The sequence below is a fragment of the Vanacampus margaritifer genome, chromosome 1 (genome assembly GCF_051991255.1).
Source record: "Vanacampus margaritifer isolate UIUO_Vmar chromosome 1, RoL_Vmar_1.0, whole genome shotgun sequence".
NCBI lineage: Eukaryota > Metazoa > Chordata > Actinopteri > Syngnathiformes > Syngnathidae > Vanacampus > Vanacampus margaritifer.
The window spans coordinates 61247592-61260797 of record NC_135432.1 but is presented as its reverse complement, the minus strand read 5'-3'; the positions used below and the strand labels follow the sequence as shown (position 1 = coordinate 61260797).

Genomic DNA, 13206 nt, shown 5'->3' with positions numbered 1-13206 from the left:
AATGTCGAGTTGAATTCGATGAATTGTTCAGCCCTACAAGGTTGTGTGTATGTGTGTGTGTGTGTGTGTTTTTCCGAGCTCGCCCCGGCCCAGTCAGCCTCCCTCCTCATGCCTGTCGGAAACGCTTCCCCATCAACGGCATGGCCGAACGGGTGTATTTCTACCCGCGTTCCCCCTCGCTCAGACCGCCGCTTTTTGTTCGGCCGAGTCCTCCTCGCTCTCCATCCAAGCAAAAGAGAATGAGAACGCCAGCGAGAGCTTGCTGGAGCCCCCCTTTCACACTACCACAGACACTCGGGCCCCCTGCAACACAAATAGGACGTGACACCCCGAGAGAGGGCGGAGGTTGTGGAGGGGAGAGTGGAAATGTACGCGGGTCCCATACCCCACTGTGTCGTTGCCATCAACCAAACCCCCCCCCCCCCCCCACCCCTACAGTCGCCCGACCTCCCCCCGCCCGCCCGCCCGCCTTCGGAAGGCCGGCGGCCACGCTTTGACATCGACTTTGTGACACTCGATGACTCATGGCGAAGACATTTGAAGACGGATATGACCTCAATTTGCCGATTTATGTAATCAGGTCTCAGTCTAATCCCAACGCAGACGCTTACTGCGACGTTGCATGTTTTTTGGTTTGATGCGACAAGGACAGTTTTTTTTATTTTTTTTATTACATGTGTATATCGTGAGTGACAATTAATATTTTTTTTTATTATTTCCTGTATTCCCCCCCAAAACTTGTTTTTGTTGTTGTATTTTTTTTATTTTTTATTTTTATTTTTTACAAATGTTTCTTTTTCATGTGGGGTTTGATAGGTTTGTATTAGACACCCTTTAATAATAAAAAAGAGAATAGAAAATAATTAAAAACATATATATATTTTTTAACTTCAAGACATCAGCTGTCCAAAAAATAAAAAATAAAAATCAAAAAAAAGAAGAAGAGCTTAGATTAGTGTGATGCAAAGCACGATTGGAAAAAAACAACCTTTCTTGCTTATAAAATTCAGATCTGTCAAAAAAGTAGAACATAAATTTCCATCCTTGTGTGTGTGTTTATTTGTATATATTTACCCCCTCGCGTTCACAGTGTGGGTCAAGCATCCATTTTCTCTCGTCTTCGGCGAGCGCTGCAACATTTTGTGAAGCTGCCGCAGACGGGGGAAAAAAAAAAATCGTCTTAAGATTCCGCCGTCCCCTTTTAACGCCCGTGCTTAGCAAACGTGAGAACTTTCCCAAAAAGTCTCCACGTGACCTTGTGCGGCTCGAACACTCACGCACACATTATGCGCCATTTCAACCCCCCCCCCAAAAAAAACCTCGTTCCCAACCCCCACGACCTCCTTTCTATCTTTCAAGCTTATTAAGTTGCCTTATCAGAGGATGCACTCACCCCTCCGAGGCCTTGCACACGCAACGTGCAGGTTGGCTGGATAAAAGCTATTGTTTGTACACACACGCCGGCTTCATGCCACCACCCTGCCCTCCTCCGAATCAACCCTTCACATCGCTCCTCTCCCAGGGCCTTAAGGGTGAAGATGTGGGGTGAGGATGAGTATGAGGGAGGGAAGCTGGAAAAGAGGGTGCGATGCGAGGGGGAGGGAGGAGGGAGGAGGAGGAGGGGGGGGGGGATGCACTCCTCCTTTGCGCTTGGCTCCAGAAGCCTTTGATGTTCTGCAAATTTCAAATTTCATTATAGAAGAACCCGCTTCTCCCCTCCCCCGCTCTCGTACTTAAACAAGCTTTTCAAGCACCCCCCCTCCATCCCCCTCCACCCAACCCCAATGCTGAAGTTAAGAAACTGAAAGCCCTGCAGAAGAGACTTTTCATATGGGTTAATTATTCATCGGGCTGGAAGGGTGTGAGCCAAATGTATGTCTGCATGCGTGTGTGTGCGTGTCTGGATTTTATTTTTCTTTTGCCACGCCTGGCTTATCTCTGGCCTCACCCACCCGCTCTTGTCACCCCATCGAATGCGCGCTTTCTTTTTTCCGCCGATGCGAGAGCGGACGGCCTTTTTCGGTTGTAGTTGCTCCGTTTTGGAGACGGGCGCCAATGCGGCAAGGCGACCATTTTGGTTCCGAACGCGTCAGATTTGCGTTCCCGGCGGATCACCAGTCGAAAAACTGCGGCGCCACTGAAGTCGCTGACAGATCGGCGGTGTCAGCAGCGGAGAGAGAGAGGGGAGGCCTGTCAGATGTTTGTAAATGTGTGTTTTGTGAGTGCGAAGTAGGTTAGAGAATCTCAGACGTCAACTGGGGAGCTGACAAGACGATACGCTCCATATGAAGAGGCCTTTTCTTGCATGTACACTATTAGCAGTTCTTTGGATTTGTTGATATAAAGCAACAGTAAGGGTGTAACGGCACATGTGTTGTAAAACATCATACATTATAGGAGATATGTCCAAGACCAATCCACTGCTGAAGTATTAGGGGTGTCAAAAGTAGTGCGTTAATTTTGAGTTAATTCAAAGTTACTCTAACGCCACACTTTTTTTTCATTTTTTTTTAATGTACGATTAATGGAAAAGCCTGTACTGGGAGAATTCCAGTTGCAACGCAGCAGTCACCGTCCTCGTCAAAATTGAGCAGTATTAAATTAATAATAATACTGCATATTTGTGGAGACTGGTGTCAAGTGTTAATTTACAATTTTAAAAATGTGCAGAATTTCACAAGTTACTCTTATCATGAAAAGAAAACTGCACTAAGCTGTCACCAATATCTTACAGATGCAATTATGCCATCTAGAGGCAGAAAAATGACCTAAACACAAATGAATATCACAGTATCATATCATAGTGGTATGTAAAAGAATCACTGCCTAAGTATAGTTGACTTTTTTGACTTGTTATTACAATACATTAGCAAATCATTATAAAGTACTATTTGGTTTTAAACTTCATCATCATCATCTTCGTTATGTTAAAATGCAAAACACTCGAGACCCTTGAATGGTGGCACTAAAGATTACATTTATGAAGATAATTACATGATAAACCAAATTTAGGACAATCAAATTGAACTCATTCACCCCCAGCCATTTTCACTGAAGCAACCCCCTTCGCTCCCGGCTGTTTTACTGGATTTTGACTGATTTTGCAAGGCCCACAGAATATTGTGTTCTATTGCTATAAAAACATTTAATTTCATACATTTCTATCTGTTTCCGTTTTGCAGCAATTAGCATTAGAATATAGCTAAATCATAGCTAAGTCACCCATTATTCACAAATCTGTTTAAAACACTGGGGAAAAGAGCCTTTTTGCAACATGGCCCTGGATGATCTCATACTCTGCTGCCACCTGCTGGCAGTTTTTGTTGTTGTAATAACTACCATTGCTTTAATCATTCTCTTCAGTTCAGAGGCTGCATCAAAGCCTTCTGTATGCTCTAGCATAAAAAACGTATAAATACATTTTTGGGACCATGGCAGTATTTAAAATAGAACGTTTTTGTACGTTTTTGGGAGCAAATGAGTTTATAATAACAATAACGGATTTTATTTGTTATTTATGAAATAAATCTCAAAGTGCACATTTAAACCACTTAAAGGTGAGGTTATAAGTCAGAAAAGTTGTGTTTTGTATTACCACATTAATTTGCTTCTCTAACTACCAAACACAACTCTCACAGTTTGCCTGATTTTGTATCTATTTTTTTTAAATAAAGTTTATCAGCTGTTGTTTAGGAGGCAAAGTAATTTTATGCCTGTAATAACGGTCACTAAATGTCAGCTGGGTCACGGTCAGCTGATCGTCAGTGGTGGTGCGTTTTGTCACCATCCGCTGATAGGTTGTCACTCTCGTCTCTCTGATGTCATTACCTTCCTCTATTTATTCGCTTTCAATTACCACCCACTGCCCCCGGTCTCAGCTGCCAGCCCCCTCTCACCTCCGACCCCAGCCCAAGGCCAAGGTTGGGAGGTTGTCGCCATGGTAACAATCCCCTCCCAGCCCTTGGTCTGTGACGGCTGACCCCTAAGTTAAAAAGGACGGTCGTAATTCGCTCCCCACTGATTGCGGCTGAATGGCTTTTTTTACGGCGAGCTGATGGGAGGATCAACGGAAAAGATGGACCGACGGGCAGATGGATGGAGCCAAACAAAAGGGAAGGCGGGCGACGTGTGCCACTCCGACGACCTCTGCGCCCTCTTGTGCTCTTTCAGCGCGAGGGCTGTCGAGAACGAGGATGCAGATGCGATCAACTGAACACGGGCGGCTTTGCTTAACTAAACGGCGTCCAACTCGGAGAGGTCGCCACTCCAAAGTCAGCCACTCCATTGTTATTCAAACAAACGGAACGACTCCACGCATCAGGTTTAGCGGCTGCACAAGCACACTTGAAAGCTGGGAAATTTGCTCAATGGGAGCAGAAAAAGTGACATATGAAAATTAAAATGCAACTTCATTTAAGCACTGATGATGCGTTCGGCATAATTTAGTTGCCGCATCAATATTACTCTAAAAAGTATCGAGGTACAATTTTTTTTTCCTCTCATTTAAAACGAAACCTTCCTTGACACAAACTTGTTTGGAGACGACAGAAGACACATTTTTGATGGCTAAAATGCAGAGCAAAAAACTGTCTTTTTAATCTTGTGTTGTTGTCTACGCATAAAAAAAATAAAAAAAAACCTTTGAAATGAAACCAGACAGCCCACAGTTACCTTGGGTCAACTAACTTTCAGACACTTTCTCTTCGATGCCTGAATGTTTGAAAAGGTTCGGTTGAAAACTGTGACCATTAGAGCGTTGACAAGAGAAGGACTGATCTGACAAATCGTAGAAATGACATTTGAAATCAAGAGAACTCTTTCTTTTGACTGGGTAGAAAAAAATGTGACCTTGTGTTGAATATGATGGAGAATTTGCTAATCAAAAGACAAATCCTCAACATTTGATAGGATCAAATATTCTGCTGCTGCTGCCAGAGGATTTCAAGGAACCGTTGGGCTGCCCTTTGACTTCAGCTGCCCCAGGTCAAATATCCTTGAAAAATCAATAAGGTTCTCTCTCTGACACGTTGAACATTGAAAGGATCAGTTGAAAACGGTGACCAATCGAGATGTGGTGTGAGACAAGGTGTCAGCTCAGCTAAATCGGAAATCTTGGGACCGATACCGTTTAAAATCAATATCAGTCTTTCGTTGAGACGGAGCAGTAATCTATGAAGATGATGGCTTGAAAATGGTGGGTGGGAGAATACTAAAAAGACCTTTGACCCAGCCATTTCAGCTCCCAAAAAACAAAAAAAAAACATTTAAAATCAATAAAGTAAAATAGAATAGTGACACGTGGACGTCTGAAAGCAAACGATTGAAAAACGCTACCAACCACTTGAACAGAAACTGAAGCTAACAGAATCCAACCATGACTCATTCCAAAATAATATGATCAACTATTCAGACGAAAAGAACAATTTCCAACTCAAAAATCAGCAGAGAATTATGATAATGCTGACAACATATGTCTACACTTTCCACCAACCCATTTTTAGCGGCACGTACTGAATTTAATCAGCCGATTCACGAGTCACCATTCATCAGTAGGTGAGTTTTGTGCTAAACTAAAACTATTCGCTGACAAACACACCTATTTGCACCCATCTGCTTAAAGTGCAAGTGAACCCACAACATCTCTTTATATGTTGTATGTGTAAACACCAGCATTCTTATTAACTCATTCACTCCCAGCCATTTTCACTGAAGCAACCCCCTTCGCTCCTGGCTGTTTTACTGGTTTTTGACTGATTTTGCAAGACCGACAGAATATTAAGTAAGGAACCTACCAAAATAAAGATGAGAGTCCCTTCTTTCATCAAGAAATAAAATATATTTGTATCTGTTTCCGTTTTTGCAGCAATTAGCATTAGAATGTAGCTCAGTTTCATCATTATTCACAAACCTGTTGAGAACACTGGCAAAAAGAGCTCGTTGCAACATAGTCCTGGCTGATCTCTTATACTCTCCTGCCACCTGTTGGCCGTTTTTTGCAATAACTACCATTGCTTTAAGTGACCTCTTCAGGTCAGAGGCTGCATCAAACCCATCTGTATGCTCTAGCATAAAAAAGCACAAGTACCGTGGCAATATTTAAAATAGAACATGTTCATACGTTTTCGGGAGCAAACGAGTTAATGTATGCGTAAAGCAGCAAAATCCACCTGCTTTCTCAGACCACCAATCACGGCTCAGCTTTGGAAAACCGGTAAGCCGTGATTGGTTGTTACCTGACCCCTAAGCAACTGTGATGTCATTTTTAGTCGATTGCAAGTGGCAAAATGGCCGCCCCTGGCATACTTCTCAACTGCGGTAGTTTTAATGTGTAAAGTGTTACATGAGCATAAACTGCCCAGAATTTACATTTCAACTGATGAATTGATTCAAAAATCGATGTGGTGTAAATTTTGACATCATTGTGGGACTTTGACTTCCTGTTATTTGGATTGATGGCACATTAATAGCTCTTTTGCCCTGTGGAGCTAACATTAGCTAGCAAGCTAGCAATTATGTTTTGCTAAATTATTCAAAGACAAACAAATGTGCCACCTGGAAGTAACCTGGCACGTTTACAAACATTATGAAAATCTCTGAATCATTTCGAACCAAATCTCTTATTTTGTATTGTCAGCATACCTTTTGGTAGGCCTCTTTGCTGTTCAGAGCAAGCTCCTGTTGAGTGGCATCGGAAGTGTAAATGGCCGAACGGTACTGAGTCCCGATGTCGGCGTGCTGCTTCATACCTGCGTACACGGCACACACAATCGCGAGCGTAAGTGGCACAATCGCCGCGTACACATTCCCATTTGCATCTAAAAGCTTTTCACAATTATGTCATCATCCCACATCTTGAATTCACTCCGCCAAATGTATTTAGGAGACGACTTTCGGCGTCTGCGGCGCGCTCGTGTAGGTGGGTGCGTGTTCCTTTTCTTTGTCGTCCAATGCGCGTCAACATTTTCATCAGCTTTACATCAGAGTGTTTTTGGAGGACCAAAGCAAAGTATGTGTGGATAAGGAGGCCAAAGAGCTGCCACGACTTGTGTGCTCTTCACGAGCCACGTTACTGAGCAGCTTTGACGGCCGTGAAAGCCTCTGCGCTCTATTTCTTGCTTTTTATTCTCCTCCATATCATTCTTTCCTTCATGCGTCCTTACTGTCTATCTTCTTTGTTGTTGGGCATTGCAACACAGTAGCCGTGAGATATTGAAATATCCACACACTTTGGACCGAGAGATCACAGCATTGTGATACTTTTTCCAATGGTATCACAATGCCGTGCCCTTACAGGGGTGATACTTTTGCCCCCTTGTCCTCGACGCTTGACCTGCTTGACTTCAAACTTGGACTGTACCAACAGGGGGGGGGGAAAGCTTTCCACATACTATATGATGGGGGTGGGGCATAAAATGTTGCGTTCCAAAATCCCTTGGTTGCACCTATGTAACAGCCCACAACGTACAAGAAAGTCTTCTGGAGCCATATGCTTTAACCTAACAGGAAGTCCACCATTTTGACTCTATTTGGGAATTGGGAGCCATTTTTGGCCTTTAATAGGAGGTCATATATAAAAAAAGTCACCCTATAGAATTTATCCAATCAAACTTTGGTCGTTTCATCTAAAGATGTTTACGATGAAAATTCATTGAACGCTTTTAATTTTGTCGCAAACTGTTTGCAGAGTAAACTAATGCACTGGTTTCGAGGCGAAAACTCATTAAAACTAAAACTTTGCTCACACATAAGACCTGGCAAAGCATTCATATTTTAAAAGGTTTTTGTCCCATGTACCACTAACCACAACGTGCCGGTATCCCCATCGTGGACAGGATTGCGAAGGCCCTTTATTGCTGCTCGCAGCTCTAGTTCAGTTTGTTTTACAATAAACTAGTGCTGTCACTATCGAATATTTTTAGAATCGATTATTCTATTGATTATTTAATCGATTAACTCTTTGACTGCCAGACGTTTTCAGAAAAGGGATGCCGTGGGTGCCAGCCGATTTAAGCATTTTTGACTGATCTTTCAAGGTCCACAGAAAATTATGTGTTTGGACTATGGAAACACACATACTACCAAATGAAAGATTGGACTCTCATCTTTCATCAGAAAAAAAAAGTTTTTTTCTACCTTATTCCGTTTTTCAGTAATCAACAATAGAAAATGGTTAGTTTCACCTCTGTTTTGAAACAAACGTCTTTTAACGTCTTTGGCACTCCTCCATAGGATTTTACTAAACATTATTTAACGTTTTTTGGCAGTCAAAGAGTTAATCGACTAATTGGATTCATTTTAATTTTGCATTTAAGCATTTTCCCTTGTTTACTGTACAACCAGTAGTTGGTGGTTATTTTGTACAAAAAAAAAAACTGGGATTTACGTTGTACCATGTTACCGGTTTGATTATTGTTTTCCAAAGTAAAAACAAATGTTTGCAAATGTCTTACTTTGATTAAACACAGAAGATAATCAGTCTTCTTTCATGAGGGACGACATAAATCAGTGAACAAATACTGTTGATAGGATTGAGAGGATTTTGGACAATTTTAAATAAAAAAATGGCTCCAAACGATTACTCGATTTTTAATTATAGTTGTCGATTAATTTTGACAGCTCTTCATTTAATGCAAGTACCAGCTTGAAGCACACATTTCTTATCTTTTTAAAATATTTTTTGGTCTATCTGCTGCTTGTTGCGACGTTTGCTGACTCCATTTAGTCCTCATAACCTTCATTTTTGCCTGCAAATCAAGATGAAAAAAAATGGGGGAAAAAAAGAAAAAAGTGACTTAAAAAACCCGTAAGTTCGGTGGGCAACTCACTTGCCCACTCCAACAATAAAATCACACTATATATCTAATGCCATCCAACCTGGAACGGCGGCTTAAAAGGTACATATCTAACACACACACACACACAACAATATGAATTTTCTATACATTTTATGGCAGCAATTGATTTTGTGTCGAAATGTGTTCACTAAGTGGCGGTGGGTCTAGAATGTGCCCCCCATGATAAACCGGGATCAACTGTACTGCATTTTTACAGTTTGACTCTTTAACCTTTTTCTTGTGTGCTACTATTGTCAAAAGCAGAATTTAACAAGCCTGATTCAATTTTATTCAATCATCAGCACAGTTACTCCCCAATCAAAGCAGCTCGTAGTTAGCTCCACCCACTCACAGCTCCAGCCTTGCTTTTGATTATTCCAACTCTCCAACCAATCCCCAAAGAATTGAGTCCTCAAAGAAACACAACGGCAACAAACACAACCCCCCCCCCCCCCCTCAAAACAACTCAGCCATCTCTCATGCGCTTTCTCCATTTTTAACAGCCCCCTTCGTTATTTTCTCCATCCGTCAAAGGCGGCAGTAATTATTAATGAGAGCCTCCCTGTTCCCTCTGCATTATGCATGAGAGAGCCTTGCTTCTTGAAAGCACGGGGTAATGGGGGGGTTGGACCGAAAGGGGGAGGGGCTGCCGGGGTCACACGTGCCCGCTCGCACAAACGGCGCCGCCGCGCGGGGGTCGCTGACCTACACCCCGTGAAAATATTAATTAACCCCCGCCGACAGAAGGAGCGGCGGCGCTGACAACAAGAGCGTTTCAAAAGTGGCCCCCTTTTAAACCGTTGACAGACAAACGGAATGGGGAATCAGACAGACGTTTTAAAGAGCACGCGCTCCTCGTTTCAACCTGCTGGGATTGGTAGCAGAAGCTCGGCAAGATGGTTCTCATTGTTTATCCTCATCCTTCACACTCTTCTCTTCAGAGGCTTTTTAATCTTCCGTAGTCCCGCACCCCGCCTCTCGCTCATTTCCTGCCCACACTTTAAAGCGTGTGCACGTTTGAACCAAAAAAGAGCAGAGGGGGGGGGGGGGGGGGATCAAGTACCGGGGCCGCCTTGTTGATGCACTCGCAGGGTGCGTCTTTCTTCCGCAGCCTCCGTTGCCGCTTTGACCCTCTTTTATTACACCCCCCCCCCCCTCCGATGTATTTTTACGTAACGAGCCTTCATCCGCTAACAAGTGCCGGAGCGGGGATTAGCCTCATCTCTCCACGTACTGTCCCTGCGGCCTCCTCCAGCCTCTGGATTTCCGAGAGGGCCATCCACCGCTCGCACGGATGTTGAACAAGAGAAGACTGCAAATGAGGCAAATTAAAAACACCAAGAGGGGCGCCTTACGTAACGGCCGTCAAGACATGTTAAAGCCGGTACTGTTCAGTTGGGTTTTTTTTCCCATCGTGGGGATGCCGAAAGCTAGTTCACCTCGGTACCTACCACTTGCCTCCATATTTTAACCCAACGCATTCATCCATTTTTTATACCGCTTACCCTGAGCTGACTTTGAAAGAGGGATGGACGACGGTAGTATCACAGTATTTGCGCAAGGGAACGAGTACTGCCAATAATAGTGGAATAAATGAGAGTAATTGACATCCCCTCAAAATGTTTTGTCTGATGCTTTGAGATCATCAAATTCATTCTGTGAGCACTCAATGAATTGCATTTAACAGTTCCAGTTTCGCCCCCCACCCCCCCCCAAAAAAACAGAACAAATTTGTAATGTGATTTTTAAATAAAGAAAATAGAGCTCTAGAATAAAAAGCTGGCAGTTCAAAATTAAGAGGAGGTCACAACTGTAACAAATTAATGACATTTCAACTGCTTTTAATGGGGGAATATGACTTGCGATACTCGTTTTGAGTTAAAAGCATGGTAGGCACCACGTTACTTGTTATGGTTAAGTTGGATCCCAAAGCAGGAAAAGAGCATACAGGATAATTAAATTACCAAAACGACCCCACACTCAACTTTAAATACAACTTGAAGGAACAACTTCAAAGTAAAACAGTAACATCAAAATAAAATAGCATAAAAATAACAATTAAAAAACAAGAAATACAAATAAATACAGGCTGTTCCTGCTGTGTGTGTCTTGGCCTATTAGGGGCAGCGTGGTGCCATGCATGCATGGAGTGCAGATCTTACATTAAGAAGAGTAGAAGAAGAAAGTTGTGATTGAATTTATTATAACTCATTTCGCAAAGATTACTAAAGAATTGTTATATTACCGGTCTGTATATGTTCCTACAGCATGTGTGTGAATATTCATTATTAGAAAGAAATCACTTCCTGACCTCAATGCATATTTCTATTAGCATGTCAATGGGATTTTACATTGACTGCTAGCATTAGCACTGACGATGTTTCTTAAACCAAAATATGTGTTATATTTATATGCATACAATGTGTGTAATTATTTTTGTTGTGTGCTCCGTTTTAAAGTAAACTCCAACTAAGGTGTCTATAAACAGCTTAAAAGCACACTGATGGAAGGCCGAAGTAAGGTCCCGTCCACACAAAAAAGCCCGTTTCAATGTATCCGCACAGTTTGTCCACACGGTGGCGCCGTTTCGGAGCGTGAAACCGATCATTTTTGGAACTGGGCTCCAGAGTGGAACATTTTCAAAACGCTCACTGTACGTTCAAATGTGAACACCATATGGGGGATACTCCTCCAGTTTGATGACATATGCGCAACCTCCTTAGCTTTTACAGCAAAATATTTTGCGTGAATTTGTTGTACTGGATTCACCCGCCATTGTCACTTCCAGAGGTGGCAACTCCAGGTCCAGAAAGTTAAAACCCTACCACAGTTTGGCTTTAGGCTCTGATGCTAGCTAGCTATTTAGCTAGCTCCCTAGCAGGTAAACGAGCACCATGGGAGGTAGCTAGCTAGCACCAGAATGTAAAAACCCTGCCTGATGCTAGCTAACTAGCCATTGATGCAAGCTAGCTATCTCCCTAGCACAGAGGTGGGCATCGAGGGCCGGAGTCCTGGAGGTTTTGCATGTTGCCCTTCTCCAACACAGCTGATATATGATCAGCTCATCAGCAAGCTCTGCATAAGCCTGATAACGATACTGTTGATTGGAATCAGCTTGTGTTGAAAGTGAGAAACCTCCAAAACCTGCAGGACTCCGGCCCTCGAAGACCGAGATTGCCCACCTCTGCCCTAGCAGGTAAACGAGCACCATGGGAGGTAGCTAGCTAGCATCAGAATGTAAAAACCCTGCCTGATGCTAGCTAACTAGCCATTGATGCAAGCTAGCTAGCTCCCTAGCAGGTAAACGAGCACCATGGAAGCTAGCTAGCTATCAGCTGGGGCTTAAGTCAAACTATGGCAGGGTTTTTACTTTCTGGACCTGGATTTGCCACCTCTGGTTACTTCTCTTGTGTTCATCTCACTGATCTGTATATATTACTGGATAGCCGATAGCCCATACGCATGAAGCGACAGGGCGGCCATTGTAATGCGAGAAACGTTTCTTGGGAGGAGTAATATGGCGGCCTCGCAGCTTCAAAAGTCTTGTGGCTCGTCGTCTTCGCTGATTCTTCTTCTACGCTTTCCGTTAACTGCTACAGCGCCACTCCAGGCTTGGCATATACATTACAGCCGTTACACATCCTCAGCGTCTTCTTTTGGACACACGCATGTCTTGAAACGTTTCTGCGTGTACAAGATTCTTTCGAGGAACGAAGCCGGCGTTGCTTCCGTGTGAACAGGGCCTAAGCATGCAGAGTCCAACACTGGGAGCTGATTACCAATCACTCCCAGGTGTGCACCTCCAAGACTGTGAGCTGATTGGCAATCGCTCCCAGGTGCGTGCCTACTTGCTCACTTTGCCCCCTTAAGTGAAACAAGAAAAAGCGCATAACATGAAACCAAACTAAACATGCTGTATTCAAAACAATGCAAAAGTCTACAAACACAGATCACGACAGTAGTTAGTGGGCAGTTACAGTCAGAGGTTGCAAAAGTTTTGCTCTGCTTTTGTCAACAGCCTCAGGCTTTTTGGGTGACATTCTAGATATTTATAGTAGCTAGATAATTGTCTAAATAACAAATCTAATGGTGGCCTGAGATTGCATCGTACTCGATAAATATATTTTTGGTGGAAATGGGTTAAAAATCTATTTGAGCCTAACCGAGGTATCCCCTGGAAGTAGGACTTAAGAAATATTATTTTTGTAGTAAAACACTACAACAAAAAGAGGCCCTGATGGAAAAAATCCAAGATGGATGTCACATTTTAGTGTGGTAACAAGAGTCACAAGGCCCTGCAAGGATCAATGCTTGTTGGAGCGGGACCAAATCCCAACAGTCTAATACTCAACGGCCGTGTTAACATAGTGTT

At 43.1% G+C, this 13206-nt stretch overlaps 1 protein-coding gene across 5 annotated transcripts in view; it reads right to left on the bottom strand.

Annotated features, from left to right (window-relative positions):
* Nucleotides 1–13206, bottom strand: part of msrab (methionine sulfoxide reductase Ab) — a 54754-nt gene that overhangs the window by 6786 nt on the left and 34762 nt on the right. For all 5 annotated transcript variants that reach the window (XM_077559675.1, XM_077559684.1, XM_077559713.1 and 2 more), the window contains one exon: nucleotides 6640–6746. In XM_077559675.1, coding sequence (XP_077415801.1) covers nucleotides 6640–6746 — 107 coding nt within the window. The remainder of the gene's footprint in view (nucleotides 1–6639; nucleotides 6747–13206) is intronic.